Source organism: Salvelinus fontinalis, chromosome 5, assembly GCF_029448725.1.
Source record: "Salvelinus fontinalis isolate EN_2023a chromosome 5, ASM2944872v1, whole genome shotgun sequence".
In the NCBI taxonomy this organism is placed as follows: domain Eukaryota; kingdom Metazoa; phylum Chordata; class Actinopteri; order Salmoniformes; family Salmonidae; genus Salvelinus; species Salvelinus fontinalis.
In genome coordinates, this window is record NC_074669.1 from 3,002,797 (window position 1) to 3,020,546 (window position 17,750).

At 43.7% G+C, this 17,750-nt stretch overlaps 1 protein-coding gene across 3 annotated transcripts in view; it reads right to left on the reverse strand.

The window, feature by feature from the left end:
- Positions 1-17,750, reverse strand: part of tbc1d1 (TBC1 (tre-2/USP6, BUB2, cdc16) domain family, member 1) — a 132,895-nt gene that overhangs the window by 44,999 nt on the left and 70,146 nt on the right. For all 3 annotated transcript variants that reach the window (XM_055922051.1, XM_055922050.1, XM_055922052.1), the window contains one exon: positions 16,834-17,019. In XM_055922051.1, coding sequence (XP_055778026.1) covers positions 16,834-17,019 — 186 coding nt within the window. The remainder of the gene's footprint in view (positions 1-16,833; positions 17,020-17,750) is intronic.

The window sequence follows — 17,750 nt, forward strand, 5'->3', positions numbered from 1 at the left end:
GTCCTCTCTCTCCATTCTCAGTAGTAGTATCTGTGTGTTACCCTGTATCTTGTCCTCTCTCTCCATTCTCAGTAGTAGTATCTGTGTGTTACCCTGTATCTTGTCCTCTCTCTCCATTCTCAGTAGTAGTATCTGTGTGTTACCCTGTATCTTGTCCTCTCTCTCCATTCTCAGTAGTAGTATCTGTGTGTTACCCTGTATCTTGTTCTCTCTCTCCATTCTCAGTAGTAGTATCTGTGTGTTACCCTGTATCTTGTCCTCTCTCTCCATTCTCAGTAGTAGTATCTGTGTGTTACCCTGTATCTTGTCCTCTCTCTCTCCATTCTCAGTAGTAGTATCTGTGTGTTACCCTGTATCTTGTCCTCTCTCTCCATTCTCAGTAGTAGTATCTGTGTGTTACCCTGTATCTTGTCCTCTCTCTCCATTCTCAGTAGTAGTATCTGTGTGTTACCCTGTATCTTGTCCTCTCTCTCCATTCTCAGTAGTAGTATCTGTGTGTTACCCTGTATCTTGTCCTCTCTCTCCATTCTCAGTAGTAGTATCTGTGTGTTACCCTGTATCTTGTCCTCTCTCTCCATTCTCAGTAGTAGTATCTGTGTGTTACCCTGTATCTTGTCCTCTCTCTCCATTCTCAGTAGTAGTATCTGTGTGTTACCCTGTATCTTGTCCTCTCTCTCCATTCTCAGTAGTAGTATCTGTGTGTTACCCTGTATCTTGTCCTCTCTCTCCATTCTCAGTAGTAGTATCTGTGTGTTACCCTGTATCTTGTTCTCTCTCCATTCTCAGTAGTAGTATCTGTGTGTTACCCTGTATCTTGTCCTCTCTCTCCATTCTCAGTAGTAGTATCTGTGTGTTACCCTGTATCTTGTCCTCTCTCTCCATTCTCAGTAGTAGTATCTGTGTGTTACCCTGTATCTTGTCCTCTCTCTCCATTCTCAGTAGTAGTATCTGTGTGTTACCCTGTATCTTGTCCTCTCTCTCCATTCTCAGTAGTAGTATCTGTGTGTTACCCTGTATCTTGTCCTCTCTCTCCATTCTCAGTAGTAGTATCTGTGTGTTACCCTGTATCTTGTCCTCTCTCTCCATTCTCAGTAGTAGTATCTGTGTGTTACCCTGTATCTTGTCCTCTCTCTCCATTCTCAGTAGTAGTATCTGTGTGTTACCCTGTATCTTGTCCTCTCTCTCCATTCTCAGTAGTAGTATCTGTGTGTTACCCTGTATCTTGTCCTCTCTCTCCATTCTCAGTAGTAGTATCTGTGTGTTACCCTGTATCTTGTCCTCTCTCTCCATTCTCAGTAGTAGTATCTGTGTGTTACCCTGTATCTTGTCCTCTCTCTCCATTCTCAGTAGTAGTATCTGTGTGTTACCCTGTATCTTGTCCTCTCTCTCCATTCTCAGTAGTAGTATCTGTGTGTTACCCTGTATCTTGTCCTCTCTCTCCATTCTCAGTAGTAGTATCTGTGTGTTACCCTGTATCTTGTCCTCTCTCTCCATTCTCAGTAGTAGTATCTGTGTGTTACCCTGTATCTTGTCCTCTCTCTCCATTCTCAGTAGTAGTATCTGTGTGTTACCCTGTATCTTGTCCTCTCTCTCCATTCTCAGTAGTAGTATCTGTGTGTTACCCTGTATCTTGTCTCTCTCTCCATTCTCAGTAGTAGTATCTGTGTGTTACCCTGTATCTTGTCCTCTCTCTCCATTCTCAGTAGTAGTATCTGTGTGTTACCCTGTATCTTGTCCTCTCTCTCCATTCTCAGTAGTAGTATCTGTGTGTTACCCTGTATCTTGTCCTCTCTCTCCATTCTCAGTAGTAGTATCTGTGTGTTACCCTGTATCTTGTCCTCTCTCTCCATTCTCAGTAGTAGTATCTGTGTGTTACCCTGTATCTTGTCCTCTCTCTCCATTCTCAGTAGTAGTATCTGTGTGTTACCCTGTATCTTGTCCTCTCTCTCCATTCTCAGTAGTAGTATCTGTGTGTTACCCTGTATCTTGTCCTCTCTCTCCATTCTCAGTAGTAGTATCTGTGTGTTACCCTGTATCTTGTCCTCTCTCTCCATTCTCAGTAGTAGTATCTGTGTGTTACCCTGTATCTTGTCCTCTCTCTCCATTCTCAGTAGTAGTATCTGTGTGTTACCCTGTATCTTGTCCTCTCTCTCCATTCTCAGTAGTAGTATCTGTGTGTTACCCTGTATCTTGTCCTCTCTCTCCATTCTCAGTAGTAGTATCTGTGTGTTACCCTGTATCTTGTCCTCTCTCTCCATTCTCAGTAGTAGTATCTGTGTGTTACCCTGTATCTTGTCCTCTCTCTCCATTCTCAGTAGTAGTATCTGTGTGTTACCCTGTATCTTGTCCTCTCTCTCCATTCTCAGTAGTAGTATCTGTGTGTTACCCTGTATCTTGTCCTCTCTCTCCATTCTCAGTAGTAGTATCTGTGTGTTACCCTGTATCTTGTCCTCTCTCTCCATTCTCAGTAGTAGTATCTGTGTGTTACCCTGTATCTTGTCCTCTCTCTCCATTCTCAGTAGTAGTATCTGTGTGTTACCCTGTATCTTGTCCTCTCTCTCCATTCTCAGTAGTAGTATCTGTGTGTTACCCTGTATCTTGTCCTCTCTCTCCATTCTCAGTAGTAGTATCTGTGTGTTACCCTGTATCTTGTCCTCTCTCTCCATTCTCAGTAGTAGTATCTGTGTGTTACCCTGTATCTTGTCCTCTCTCTCCATTCTCAGTAGTAGTATCTGTGTGTTACCCTGTATCTTGTCCTCTCTCTCCATTCTCAGTAGTAGTATCTGTGTGTTACCCTGTATCTTGTCCTCTCTCTCCATTCTCAGTAGTAGTATCTGTGTGTTACCCTGTATCTTGTCCTCTCTCTCCATTCTCAGTAGTAGTATCTGTGTGTTACCCTGTATCTTGTCCTCTCTCTCCATTCTCAGTAGTAGTATCTGTGTGTTACCCTGTATCTTGTCCTCTCTCTCCATTCTCAGTAGTAGTATCTGTGTGTTACCCTGTATCTTGTCCTCTCTCTCCATTCTCAGTAGTAGTATCTGTGTGTTACCCTGTATCTTGTCCTCTCTCTCCATTCTCAGTAGTAGTATCTGTGTGTTACCCTGTATCTTGTCCTCTCTCTCCATTCTCAGTAGTAGTATCTGTGTGTTACCCTGTATCTTGTCCTCTCTCTCCATTCTCAGTAGTAGTATCTGTGTGTTACCCTGTATCTTGTCCTCTCTCTCCATTCTCAGTAGTAGTATCTGTGTGTTACCCTGTATCTTGTCCTCTCTCTCCATTCTCAGTAGTAGTATCTGTGTGTTACCCTGTATCTTGTCCTCTCTCTCCATTCTCAGTAGTAGTATCTGTGTGTTACCCTGTATCTTGTCCTCTCTCTCCATTCTCAGTAGTAGTATCTGTGTGTTACCCTGTATCTTGTCCTCTCTCTCCATTCTCAGTAGTAGTATCTGTGTGTTACCCTGTATCTTGTCCTCTCTCTCCATTCTCAGTAGTAGTATCTGTGTGTTACCCTGTATCTTGTCCTCTCTCTCCATTCTCAGTAGTAGTATCTGTGTGTTACCCTGTATCTTGTCCTCTCTCTCCATTCTCAGTAGTAGTATCTGTGTGTTACCCTGTATCTTGTCCTCTCTCTCCATTCTCAGTAGTAGTATCTGTGTGTTACCCTGTATCTTGTCCTCTCTCTCCATTCTCAGTAGTAGTATCTGTGTGTTACCCTGTATCTTGTCCTCTCTCTCCATTCTCAGTAGTAGTATCTGTGTGTTACCCTGTATCTTGTCCTCTCTCTCCATTCTCAGTAGTAGTATCTGTGTGTTACCCTGTATCTTGTCCTCTCTCTCCATTCTCAGTAGTAGTATCTGTGTGTTACCCTGTATCTTGTCCTCTCTCTCCATTCTCAGTAGTAGTATCTGTGTGTTACCCTGTATCTTGTCCTCTCTCTCCATTCTCAGTAGTAGTATCTGTGTGTTACCCTGTATCTTGTCCTCTCTCTCCATTCTCAGTAGTAGTATCTGTGTGTTACCCTGTATCTTGTCCTCTCTCTCCATTCTCAGTAGTAGTATCTGTGTGTTACCCTGTATCTTGTCCTCTCTCTCCATTCTCAGTAGTAGTATCTGTGTGTTACCCTGTATCTTGTCCTCTCTCTCCATTCTCAGTAGTAGTATCTGTGTGTTACCCTGTATCTTGTCCTCTCTCTCCATTCTCAGTAGTAGTATCTGTGTGTTACCCTGTATCTTGTCCTCTCTCTCCATTCTCAGTAGTAGTATCTGTGTGTTACCCTGTATCTTGTCCTCTCTCTCCATTCTCAGTAGTAGTATCTGTGTGTTACCCTGTATCTTGTCCTCTCTCTCCATTCTCAGTAGTAGTATCTGTGTGTTACCCTGTATCTTGTCCTCTCTCTCCATTCTCAGTAGTAGTATCTGTGTGTTACCCTGTATCTTGTCCTCTCTCTCCATTCTCAGTAGTAGTATCTGTGTGTTACCCTGTATCTTGTCCTCTCTCTCCATTCTCAGTAGTAGTATCTGTGTGTTACCCTGTATCTTGTCCTCTCTCTCCATTCTCAGTAGTAGTATCTGTGTGTTACCCTGTATCTTGTCCTCTCTCTCCATTCTCAGTAGTAGTATCTGTGTGTTACCCTGTATCTTGTCCTCTCTCTCCATTCTCAGTAGTAGTATCTGTGTGTTACCCTGTATCTTGTCCTCTCTCTCCATTCTCAGTAGTAGTATCTGTGTGTTACCCTGTATCTTGTCCTCTCTCTCCATTCTCAGTAGTAGTATCTGTGTGTTACCCTGTATCTTGTCCTCTCTCTCCATTCTCAGTAGTAGTATCTGTGTGTTACCCTGTATCTTGTCCTCTCTCTCCATTCTCAGTAGTAGTATCTGTGTGTTACCCTGTATCTTGTCCTCTCTCTCCATTCTCAGTAGTAGTATCTGTGTGTTACCCTGTATCTTGTCCTCTCTCTCCATTCTCAGTAGTAGTATCTGTGTGTTACCCTGTATCTTGTCCTCTCTCTCCATTCTCAGTAGTAGTATCTGTGTGTTACCCTGTATCTTGTCCTCTCTCTCCATTCTCAGTAGTAGTATCTGTGTGTTACCCTGTATCTTGTCCTCTCTCTCCATTCTCAGTAGTAGTATCTGTGTGTTACCCTGTATCTTGTCCTCTCTCTCCATTCTCAGTAGTAGTATCTGTGTGTTACCCTGTATCTTGTCCTCTCTCTCCATTCTCAGTAGTAGTATCTGTGTGTTACCCTGTATCTTGTCCTCTCTCTCCATTCTCAGTAGTAGTATCTGTGTGTTACCCTGTATCTTGTCCTCTCTCTCCATTCTCAGTAGTAGTATCTGTGTGTTACCCTGTATCTTGTCCTCTCTCTCCATTCTCAGTAGTAGTATCTGTGTGTTACCCTGTATCTTGTCCTCTCTCTCCATTCTCAGTAGTAGTATCTGTGTGTTACCCTGTATCTTGTCCTCTCTCTCCATTCTCAGTAGTAGTATCTGTGTGTTACCCTGTATCTTGTCCTCTCTCTCCATTCTCAGTAGTAGTATCTGTGTGTTACCCTGTATCTTGTCCTCTCTCTCCATTCTCAGTAGTAGTATCTGTGTGTTACCCTGTATCTTGTCCTCTCTCTCCATTCTCAGTAGTAGTATCTGTGTGTTACCCTGTATCTTGTCCTCTCTCTCCATTCTCAGTAGTAGTATCTGTGTGTTACCCTGTATCTTGTCCTCTCTCTCCATTCTCAGTAGTAGTATCTGTGTGTTACCCTGTATCTTGTCCTCTCTCTCCATTCTCAGTAGTAGTATCTGTGTGTTACCCTGTATCTTGTCCTCTCTCTCCATTCTCAGTAGTAGTATCTGTGTGTTACCCTGTATCTTGTCCTCTCTCTCCATTCTCAGTAGTAGTATCTGTGTGTTACCCTGTATCTTGTCCTCTCTCTCCATTCTCAGTAGTAGTATCTGTGTGTTACCCTGTATCTTGTCCTCTCTCTCCATTCTCAGTAGTAGTATCTGTGTGTTACCCTGTATCTTGTCCTCTCTCTCCATTCTCAGTAGTAGTATCTGTGTGTTACCCTGTATCTTGTCCTCTCTCTCCATTCTCAGTAGTAGTATCTGTGTGTTACCCTGTATCTTGTCCTCTCTCTCCATTCTCAGTAGTAGTATCTGTGTGTTACCCTGTATCTTGTCCTCTCTCTCCATTCTCAGTAGTAGTATCTGTGTGTTACCCTGTATCTTGTCCTCTCTCTCCATTCTCAGTAGTAGTATCTGTGTGTTACCCTGTATCTTGTCCTCTCTCTCCATTCTCAGTAGTAGTATCTGTGTGTTACCCTGTATCTTGTCCTCTCTCTCCATTCTCAGTAGTAGTATCTGTGTGTTACCCTGTATCTTGTCCTCTCTCTCCATTCTCAGTAGTAGTATCTGTGTGTTACCCTGTATCTTGTCCTCTCTCTCCATTCTCAGTAGTAGTATCTGTGTGTTACCCTGTATCTTGTCCTCTCTCTCCATTCTCAGTAGTAGTATCTGTGTGTTACCCTGTATCTTGTCCTCTCTCTCCATTCTCAGTAGTAGTATCTGTGTGTTACCCTGTATCTTGTCCTCTCTCTCCATTCTCAGTAGTAGTATCTGTGTGTTACCCTGTATCTTGTCCTCTCTCTCCATTCTCAGTAGTAGTATCTGTGTGTTACCCTGTATCTTGTCCTCTCTCTCCATTCTCAGTAGTAGTATCTGTGTGTTACCCTGTATCTTGTCCTCTCTCTCCATTCTCAGTAGTAGTATCTGTGTGTTACCCTGTATCTTGTCCTCTCTCTCCATTCTCAGTAGTAGTATCTGTGTGTTACCCTGTATCTTGTCCTCTCTCTCCATTCTCAGTAGTAGTATCTGTGTGTTACCCTGTATCTTGTCCTCTCTCTCCATTCTCAGTAGTAGTATCTGTGTGTTACCCTGTATCTTGTCCTCTCTCTCCATTCTCAGTAGTAGTATCTGTGTGTTACCCTGTATCTTGTCCTCTCTCTCCATTCTCAGTAGTAGTATCTGTGTGTTACCCTGTATCTTGTCCTCTCTCTCCATTCTCAGTAGTAGTATCTGTGTGTTACCCTGTATCTTGTCCTCTCTCTCCATTCTCAGTAGTAGTATCTGTGTGTTACCCTGTATCTTGTCCTCTCTCTCCATTCTCAGTAGTAGTATCTGTGTGTTACCCTGTATCTTGTCCTCTCTCTCCATTCTCAGTAGTAGTATCTGTGTGTTACCCTGTATCTTGTCCTCTCTCTCCATTCTCAGTAGTAGTATCTGTGTGTTACCCTGTATCTTGTCCTCTCTCTCCATTCTCAGTAGTAGTATCTGTGTGTTACCCTGTATCTTGTCCTCTCTCTCCATTCTCAGTAGTAGTATCTGTGTGTTACCCTGTATCTTGTCCTCTCTCTCCATTCTCAGTAGTAGTATCTGTGTGTTACCCTGTATCTTGTCCTCTCTCTCCATTCTCAGTAGTAGTATCTGTGTGTTACCCTGTATCTTGTCCTCTCTCTCCATTCTCAGTAGTAGTATCTGTGTGTTACCCTGTATCTTGTCCTCTCTCTCCATTCTCAGTAGTAGTATCTGTGTGTTACCCTGTATCTTGTCCTCTCTCTCCATTCTCAGTAGTAGTATCTGTGTGTTACCCTGTATCTTGTCCTCTCTCTCCATTCTCAGTAGTAGTATCTGTGTGTTACCCTGTATCTTGTCCTCTCTCTCCATTCTCAGTAGTAGTATCTGTGTGTTACCCTGTATCTTGTCCTCTCTCTCCATTCTCAGTAGTAGTATCTGTGTGTTACCCTGTATCTTGTCCTCTCTCTCCATTCTCAGTAGTAGTATCTGTGTGTTACCCTGTATCTTGTCCTCTCTCTCCATTCTCAGTAGTAGTATCTGTGTGTTACCCTGTATCTTGTCCTCTCTCTCCATTCTCAGTAGTAGTATCTGTGTGTTACCCTGTATCTTGTCCTCTCTCTCCATTCTCAGTAGTAGTATCTGTGTGTTACCCTGTATCTTGTCCTCTCTCTCCATTCTCAGTAGTAGTATCTGTGTGTTACCCTGTATCTTGTCCTCTCTCTCCATTCTCAGTAGTAGTATCTGTGTGTTACCCTGTATCTTGTCCTCTCTCTCCATTCTCAGTAGTAGTATCTGTGTGTTACCCTGTATCTTGTCCTCTCTCTCCATTCTCAGTAGTAGTATCTGTGTGTTACCCTGTATCTTGTCCTCTCTCTCCATTCTCAGTAGTAGTATCTGTGTGTTACCCTGTATCTTGTCCTCTCTCTCCATTCTCAGTAGTAGTATCTGTGTGTTACCCTGTATCTTGTCCTCTCTCTCCATTCTCAGTAGTAGTATCTGTGTGTTACCCTGTATCTTGTCCTCTCTCTCCATTCTCAGTAGTAGTATCTGTGTGTTACCCTGTATCTTGTCCTCTCTCTCCATTCTCAGTAGTAGTATCTGTGTGTTACCCTGTATCTTGTCCTCTCTCTCCATTCTCAGTAGTAGTATCTGTGTGTTACCCTGTATCTTGTCCTCTCTCTCCATTCTCAGTAGTAGTATCTGTGTGTTACCCTGTATCTTGTCCTCTCTCTCCATTCTCAGTAGTAGTATCTGTGTGTTACCCTGTATCTTGTCCTCTCTCTCCATTCTCAGTAGTAGTATCTGTGTGTTACCCTGTATCTTGTCCTCTCTCTCCATTCTCAGTAGTAGTATCTGTGTGTTACCCTGTATCTTGTCCTCTCTCTCCATTCTCAGTAGTAGTATCTGTGTGTTACCCTGTATCTTGTCCTCTCTCTCCATTCTCAGTAGTAGTATCTGTGTGTTACCCTGTATCTTGTCCTCTCTCTCCATTCTCAGTAGTAGTATCTGTGTGTTACCCTGTATCTTGTCCTCTCTCTCCATTCTCAGTAGTAGTATCTGTGTGTTACCCTGTATCTTGTCCTCTCTCTCCATTCTCAGTAGTAGTATCTGTGTGTTACCCTGTATCTTGTCCTCTCTCTCCATTCTCAGTAGTAGTATCTGTGTGTTACCCTGTATCTTGTCCTCTCTCTCCATTCTCAGTAGTAGTATCTGTGTGTTACCCTGTATCTTGTCCTCTCTCTCCATTCTCAGTAGTAGTATCTGTGTGTTACCCTGTATCTTGTCCTCTCTCTCCATTCTCAGTAGTAGTATCTGTGTGTTACCCTGTATCTTGTCCTCTCTCTCCATTCTCAGTAGTAGTATCTGTGTGTTACCCTGTATCTTGTCCTCTCTCTCCATTCTCAGTAGTAGTATCTGTGTGTTACCCTGTATCTTGTCCTCTCTCTCCATTCTCAGTAGTAGTATCTGTGTGTTACCCTGTATCTTGTCCTCTCTCTCCATTCTCAGTAGTAGTATCTGTGTGTTACCCTGTATCTTGTCCTCTCTCTCCATTCTCAGTAGTAGTATCTGTGTGTTACCCTGTATCTTGTCCTCTCTCTCCATTCTCAGTAGTAGTATCTGTGTGTTACCCTGTATCTTGTCCTCTCTCTCCATTCTCAGTAGTAGTATCTGTGTGTTACCCTGTATCTTGTCCTCTCTCTCCATTCTCAGTAGTAGTATCTGTGTGTTACCCTGTATCTTGTCCTCTCTCTCCATTCTCAGTAGTAGTATCTGTGTGTTACCCTGTATCTTGTCCTCTCTCTCCATTCTCAGTAGTAGTATCTGTGTGTTACCCTGTATCTTGTCCTCTCTCTCCATTCTCAGTAGTAGTATCTGTGTGTTACCCTGTATCTTGTCCTCTCTCTCCATTCTCAGTAGTAGTATCTGTGTGTTACCCTGTATCTTGTCCTCTCTCTCCATTCTCAGTAGTAGTATCTGTGTGTTACCCTGTATCTTGTCCTCTCTCTCCATTCTCAGTAGTAGTATCTGTGTGTTACCCTGTATCTTGTCCTCTCTCTCCATTCTCAGTAGTAGTATCTGTGTGTTACCCTGTATCTTGTCCTCTCTCCCATTCTCAGTAGTAGTATCTGTGTGTTACCCTGTATCTTGTCCTCTCTCTCCATTCTCAGTAGTAGTATCTGTGTGTTACCCTGTATCTTGTCCTCTCTCTCCATTCTCAGTAGTAGTATCTGTGTGTTACCCTGTATCTTGTCTCTCTCTCCATTCTCAGTAGTAGTATCTGTGTGTTACCCTGTATCTTGTCCTCTCTCTCCATTCTCAGTAGTAGTATCTGTGTGTTACCCTGTATCTTGTCCTCTCTCTCCATTCTCAGTAGTAGTATCTGTGTGTTACCCTGTATCTTGTCCTCTCTCTCCATTCTCAGTAGTAGTATCTGTGTGTTACCCTGTATCTTGTCCTCTCTCTCCATTCTCAGTAGTAGTATCTGTGTGTTACCCTGTATCTTGTCTCTCTCTCCATTCTCAGTAGTAGTATCTGTGTGTTACCCTGTATCTTGTCCTCTCTCTCCATTCTCAGTAGTAGTATCTGTGTGTTACCCTGTATCTTGTCCTCTCTCCATTCTCAGTAGTAGTATCTGTGTGTTACCCTGTATCTTGTCCTCTCTCTCCATTCTCAGTAGTAGTATCTGTGTGTTACCCTGTATCTTGTCCTCTCTCTCCATTCTCAGTAGTAGTATCTGTGTGTTACCCTGTATCTTGTCCTCTCTCTCCATTCTCAGTAGTAGTATCTGTGTGTTACCCTGTATCTTGTCCTCTCTCCATTCTCAGTAGTAGTATCTGTGTGTTACCCTGTATCTTGTCCTCTCTCTCCATTCTCAGTAGTAGTATCTGTGTGTTACCCTGTATCTTGTCCTCTCTCTCCATTCTCAGTAGTAGTATCTGTGTGTTACCCTGTATCTTGTCCTCTCTCCATTCTCAGTAGTAGTATCTGTGTGTTACCCTGTATCTTGTCCTCTCTCTCCATTCTCAGTAGTAGTATCTGTGTGTTACCCTGTATCTTGTCCTCTCTCTCCATTCTCAGTAGTAGTATCTGTGTGTTACCCTGTATCTTGTCCTCTCTCCATTCTCAGTAGTAGTATCTGTGTGTTACCCTGTATCTTGTCCTCTCTCTCCATTCTCAGTAGTAGTATCTGTGTGTTACCCTGTATCTTGTCCTCTCTCTCCATTCTCAGTAGTAGTATCTGTGTGTTACCCTGTATCTTGTCCTCTCTCTCCATTCTCAGTAGTAGTATCTGTGTGTTACCCTGTATCTTGTCCTCTCTCCATTCTCAGTAGTAGTATCTGTGTGTTACCCTGTATCTTGTCTCTCTCTCCATTCTCAGTAGTAGTATCTGTGTGTTACCCTGTATCTTGTCCTCTCTCTCCATTCTCAGTAGTAGTATCTGTGTGTTACCCTGTATCTTGTCCTCTCTCCATTCTCAGTAGTAGTATCTGTGTGTTACCCTGTATCTTGTCCTCTCTCTCCATTCTCAGTAGTAGTATCTGTTACCCTGTATCTTGTCCTCTCTCTCCATTCTCAGTAGTAGTATCTGTGTGTTACCCTGTATCTTGTTCTCTCTCCATTCTCAGTAGTAGTATCTGTGTGTTACCCTGTATCTTGTGCTCTCTCTCCATTCTCAGTAGTAGTATCTGTGTGTTACCCTGTATCTTGTCCTCTCTCTCCATTCTCAGTAGTAGTATCTGTGTGTTACCCTGTATCTTGTCCTCTCTCTCCATTCTCAGTAGTAGTATCTGTGTGTTACCCTGTATCTTGTCCTCTCTCTCCATTCTCAGTAGTAGTATCTGTGTGTTACCCTGTATCTTGTCTCTCTCTCCATTCTCAGTAGTAGTATCTGTGTGTTACCCTGTATCTTGTCCTCTCTCTCCATTCTCAGTAGTAGTATCTGTGTGTTACCCTGTATCTTGTCCTCTCTCTCCATTCTCAGTAGTAGTATCTGTGTGTTACCCTGTATCTTGTGCTCTCTCTCCATTCTCAGTAGTAGTATCTGTTACCCTGTATCTTGTGGTTCTCTCTCCATTCTCAGTAGTAGTATCTGTTACCCTGTATCTTGTCCTCTCTCCATTCTCAGTAGTAGTATCTGTGTGTTACCCTGTATCTTGTGGTTCTCTCTCTCCATTCTCAGTAGTAGTATCTGTGTGTTACCCTGTATCTTGTTCTCTCTCCATTCTCAGTAGTAGTATCTGTGTGTTACCCTGTATCTTGTCCTCTCTCTCCATTCTCAGTAGTAGTATCTGTGTGTTACCCTGTATCTTGTCCTCTCTCTCCATTCTCAGTAGTAGTATCTGTGTGTTACCCTGTATCTTGTCCTCTCTCTCCATTCTCAGTAGTAGTATCTGTGTGTTACCCTGTATCTTGTTCTCTCTCCATTCTCAGTAGTAGTATCTGTGTGTTACCCTGTATCTTGTCCTCTCTCTCCATTCTCAGTAGTAGTATCTGTGTGTTACCCTGTATCTTGTCCTCTCTCCATTCTCAGTAGTAGTATCTGTGTGTTACCCTGTATCTTGTTCTCTCTCCATTCTCAGTAGTAGTATCTGTGTGTTACCCTGTATCTTGTCCTCTCTCTCCATTCTCAGTAGTAGTATCTGTGTGTTACCCTGTATCTTGTCCTCTCTCTCCATTCTCAGTAGTAGTATCTGTGTGTTACCCTGTATCTTGTCCTCTCTCTCCATTCTCAGTAGTAGTATCTGTGTGTTACCCTGTATCTTGTTCTCTCTCTCCATTCTCAGTAGTAGTATCTGTGTGTTACCCTGTATCTTGTCCTCTCTCCATTCTCAGTAGTAGTATCTGTGTGTTACCCTGTATCTTGTCCTCTCTCCATTCTCAGTAGTAGTATCTGTTACCCTGTATCTTGTGGTTCTCTCTCTCCATTCTCAGTAGTAGTATCTGTTACACTGTATCTTGTCCTCTCTCCATTCTCAGTAGTAGTATCTGTGTGTTCCCCTGTATCTTGTCCTCTCTCTCCATTCTCAGTAGTAGTATCTGTGTGTTACCCTGTATCTTGTCCTCTCTCTCTATTCTCAGTAGTAGTATCTGTGTGTTACCCTGTATCTTGTCCTCTCTCTCCATTCTCAGTAGTAGTATCTGTGTGTTACCCTGTATCTTGTCCTCTCTCTCCATTCTCAGTAGTAGTATCTGTGTGTTACCCTGTATCTTGTCCTCTCTCTCCATTCTCAGTAGTAGTATCTGTGTGTTACCCTGTATCGTGTCTCTCTCTCCATTCTCAGTAGTAGTATCTGTGTGTTACCCTGTATCTTGTGCTCTCTCTCCATTCTCAGTAGTAGTATCTGTGTGTTACCCTGTATCTTGTCCTCTCTCTCCATTCTCAGTAGTAGTATCTGTGTGTTACCCTGTATCTTGTCCTCTCTCTCCATTCTCAGTAGTAGTATCTGTGTGTTACCCTGTATCTTGTCCTCTCTCCATTCTCAGTAGTAGTATCTGTGTGTTACCCTGTATCTTGTCCTCTCTCTCCATTCTCAGTAGTAGTATCTGTGTGTTACCCTGTATCTTGTCCTCTCTCCATTCTCAGTAGTAGTATCTGTGTGTTACCCTGTATCTTGTTCTCTCTCCATTCTCAGTAGTAGTATCTGTGTGTTACCCTGTATCTTGTCCTCTCTCTCCATTCTCAGTAGTAGTATCTGTGTGTTACCCTGTATCTTGTCCTCTCTCTCCATTCTCAGTAGTAGTATCTGTGTGTTACCCTGTATCTTGTCCTCTCTCTCCATTCTCAGTAGTAGTATCTGTGTGTTACCCTGTATCTTGTGGTCTCTCTCTCCATTCTCAGTAGTAGTATCTGTGTTACCCTGTATCTTGTCCTCTCTCCATTCTCAGTAGTAGTATCTGTGTGTTACCCTGTATCTTGTCCTCTCTCTCCATTCTCAGTAGTAGTATCTGTGTGTTACCCTGTATCTTGTCCTCTCTCTCCATTCTCAGTAGTAGTATCTGTGTGTTACCCTGTATCTTGTGGTCTCTCTCTCCATTCTCAGTAGTAGTATCTGTTACCCTGTATCTTGTCCTCTCTCTCCATTCTCAGTAGTAGTATCTGTGTGTTACCCTGTATCTTGTCCTCTCTCTCCATTCTCAGTAGTAGTATCTGTGTGTTACCCTGTATCTTGTCCTCTCTCTCCATTCTCAGTAGTAGTATCTGTGTGTTACCCTGTATCTTGTCCTCTCTCTCCATTCTCAGTAGTAGTATCTGTGTGTTACCCTGTATCTTGTCCTCTCTCTCCATTCTCAGTAGTAGTATCTGTGTGTTACCCTGTATCTTGTTCTCTCTCTCCATTCTCAGTAGTAGTATCTGTGTGTTACCCTGTATCTTGTCCTCTCTCCATTCTCAGTAGTAGTATCTGTGTGTTACCCTGTATCTTGTGGTTCTCTCTCTCCATTCTCAGTAGTAGTATCTGTGTGTTACCCTGTATCTTGTCCTCTCTCTCCATTCTCAGTAGTAGTATCTGTGTGTTACCCTGTATCTTGTCCTCTCTCTCCATTCTCAGTAGTAGTATCTGTGTGTTACCCTGTATCTTGTCCTCTCTCTCCATTCTCAGTAGTAGTATCTGTGTGTTACCCTGTATCTTGTTCTCTCTCTCCATTCTCAGTAGTAGTATCTGTGTATTACCCTGTATCTTGTTGTCCTCTCTCTCTCCATTCTCAGTAGTAGTATCTGTGTGTTACCCTGTATCTTGTCCTCTCTCTCCATTCTCAGTAGTAGTATCTGTGTGTTACCCTGTATCTTGTCCTCTCTCTCTCTATTCTCAGTAGTAGTATCTGTTACCCTGTATCTTGTTCTCTCTCTCCATTCTCAGTAGTAGTATCTGTGTGTTACCCTGTATCTTGTCCTCTCTCTCCATTCTCAGTAGTAGTATCTGTGTGTTACCCTGTATCTTGTCTCTCTCTCCATTCTCAGTAGTAGTATCTGTGTGTTACCCTGTATCTTGTCTCTCTCTCCATTCTCAGTAGTAGTATCTGTGTGTTACCCTGTATCTTGTCTCTCTCTCCATTCTCAGTAGTAGTATCTGTGTGTTACCCTGTATCTTGTCTCTCTCTCCATTCTCAGTAGTAGTATCTGTGTGTTACCCTGTATCTTGTCCTCTCTCTCCATTCTCAGTAGTAGTATCTGTGTGTTACCCTGTATCTTGTCCTCTCTCCATTCTCAGTAGTAGTATCTGTGTGTTACCCTGTATCTTGTCCTCTCTCCATTCTCAGTAGTAGTATCTGTGTGTTACCCTGTATCTTGTCCTCTCTCTCCATTCTCAGTAGTAGTATCTGTGTGTTACCCTGTATCTTGTCCTCTCTCTCCATTCTCAGTAGTAGTATCTGTGTGTTACCCTGTATCTTGTCCTCTCTCTCCATTCTCAGTAGTAGTATCTGTGTGTTACCCTGTATCTTGTCCTCTCTCCATTCTCAGTAGTAGTATCTGTGTGTTACCCTGTATCTTGTGGTCTCTCTCTCCATTCTCAGTAGTAGTATCTGTGTGTTACCCTGTATCTTGTCCTCTCTCCATTCTCAGTAGTAGTATCTGGTTTACCCTGTATCTTGTCCTCTCTCTCCATTCTCAGTAGTAGTATCTGTGTGTTACCCTGTATCTTGTCCTCTCTCTCCATTCTCAGTAGTAGTATCTGTTACCCTGTATCTTGTCCTCTCTCTCCATTCTCAGTAGTAGTATCTGTGTGTTACCCTGTATCTTGTCCTCTCTCTCCATTCTCAGTAGTAGTATCTGTGTGTTACCCTGTATCTTGTCCTCTCTCCATTCTCAGTAGTAGTATCTGTGTGTTACCCTGTATCTTGTCCTCTCTCTCCATTCTCAGTAGTAGTATCTGTGTGTTACCCTGTATCTTGTCCTCTCTCTCCATTCTCAGTAGTAGTATCTGTGTGTTACCCTGTATCTTGTCCTCTCTCTCCATTCTCAGTAGTAGTATCTGTGTGTTACCCTGTATCTTGTCCTCTCTCTCCATTCTCAGTAGTAGTATCTGTGTGTTACCCTGTATCTTGTGGTTCTCTCTCTCCATTCTCAGTAGTAGTATCTGTGTGTTACCCTGTATCTTGTCCTCTCTCCATTCTCAGTAGTAGTATCTGTGTGTTACCCTGTATCTTGTCCTCTCTCTCCATTCTCAGTAGTAGTATATGTGTGTTACCCTGTATCTTGTCCTCTCTCTCCATTCTCAGTAGTAGTATCTGTTACCCTGTATCTTGTCCTCTCTCTCCATTCTCAGTAGTAGTATCTGTGTGTTACCCTGTATCTTGTCCTCTCTCTCCATTCTCAGTAGTAGTATCTGTGTGTTACCCTGTATCTTGTCCTCTCTCTCCATTCTCAGTAGTAGTATCTGTGTGTTACCCTGTATCTTGTCCTCTCTCTCCATTCTCAGTAGTAGTATCTGTTACCCTGTATCTTGTCCTCTCTCTCCATTCTCAGTAGTAGTATCTGTTACCCTGTATCTTGTCCTCTCTCTCCATTCTCAGTAGTAGTATCTGTGTGTTACCCTGTATCTTGTGGTTCTCTCTCTCCATTCTCAGTAGTAGTATCTGTGTGTTACCCTGTATCTTGTCCTCTCTCTCCATTCTCAGTAGTAGTATCTGTGTGTTACCCTGTATCTTGTCCTCTCTCTCCATTCTCAGTAGTAGTATCTGTTACCCTGTATCTTGTCCTCTCTCTCCATTCTCAGTAGTAGTATCTGTGTGTTACCCTGTATCTTGTCCTCTCTCTCCATTCTCAGTAGTAGTATCTGTTACCCTGTATCTTGTCCTCTCTCTCCATTCTCAGTAGTAGTATCTGTGTGTTACCCTGTATCTTGTGGTTCTCTCTCTCCATTCTCAGTAGTAGTATCTGTGTGTTACCCTGTATCTTGTCCTCTCTCCATTCTCAGTAGTAGTATCTGTGTGTTACCCTGTATCTTGTCCTCTCTCTCCATTCTCAGTAGTAGTATCTGTGTGTTACCCTGTATCTTGTGGTTCTCTCTCTCCATTCTCAGTAGTAGTATCTGTTGTAGGACCGCATTCCTCCACAGCTCTCTCAGTTCTGCTCGGCCACGTTTCTTCCTCTCCTCCGGAACCACGCCCAGCGATCCGTCTGCAACCCCGCCCACAGACACGCCCCTACCGTCTAAGGAGCAGTCACCCCTGTCTGAGATGGAGAGAGGGGGGGGGGGGGGGGGGGGGGAGCGGGGAGAAATGGGAGGGAGAGAGAGACAGTAAGGGAGGGAGTAGAGAGAGATCAGTTAATTCATTAGTGTCCATCTATGCTACTCTAGACCCCATTATCTGGCCCCTGGCCACCACATCTAGATACAGGTCAACTATAAGGAGCAATACACAGGTAATACCCACTGAGATCAGACTGGACCCCTCCCCCGTCCCAGTCTCACCTCTAGATACAGGTAACACCCACTGAGATCAGACTGGACCCCTCCCCCGTCCCAGTCTCACCTCTAGATACAGGTAACACCCACTGAGATCAGACTGGACCCCACCCAGTCTCACCTCTAGATACAGGTAACACCCACTGAGATCAGACTGGAAACCCCCCCCCCCCCCCAGTCTCACCTCTAGATACAGGTAACACCCACTGAGATCAGACTGGACCCCACCCAGTCTCACCTCTAGATACATGTAACACCCACTGAGATCAGACTGGACCCCCCCCCCCCCCCCCCCAGTCTCACCTCTAGATACAGGTAACACCCACTGAGATCAGACTGGACACCCCCCCCCTCCCCCCCCCCAGTCTCACCTCTAGATACAGGTAACACCCACTGAGATCAGACTGGACCCCCCCAGTCTCACCTCTAGATACATGTAACACCCACTGAGATCAGACTGGACCCCCCCCCCCAGTCTCACCTCTAGATACAGGTA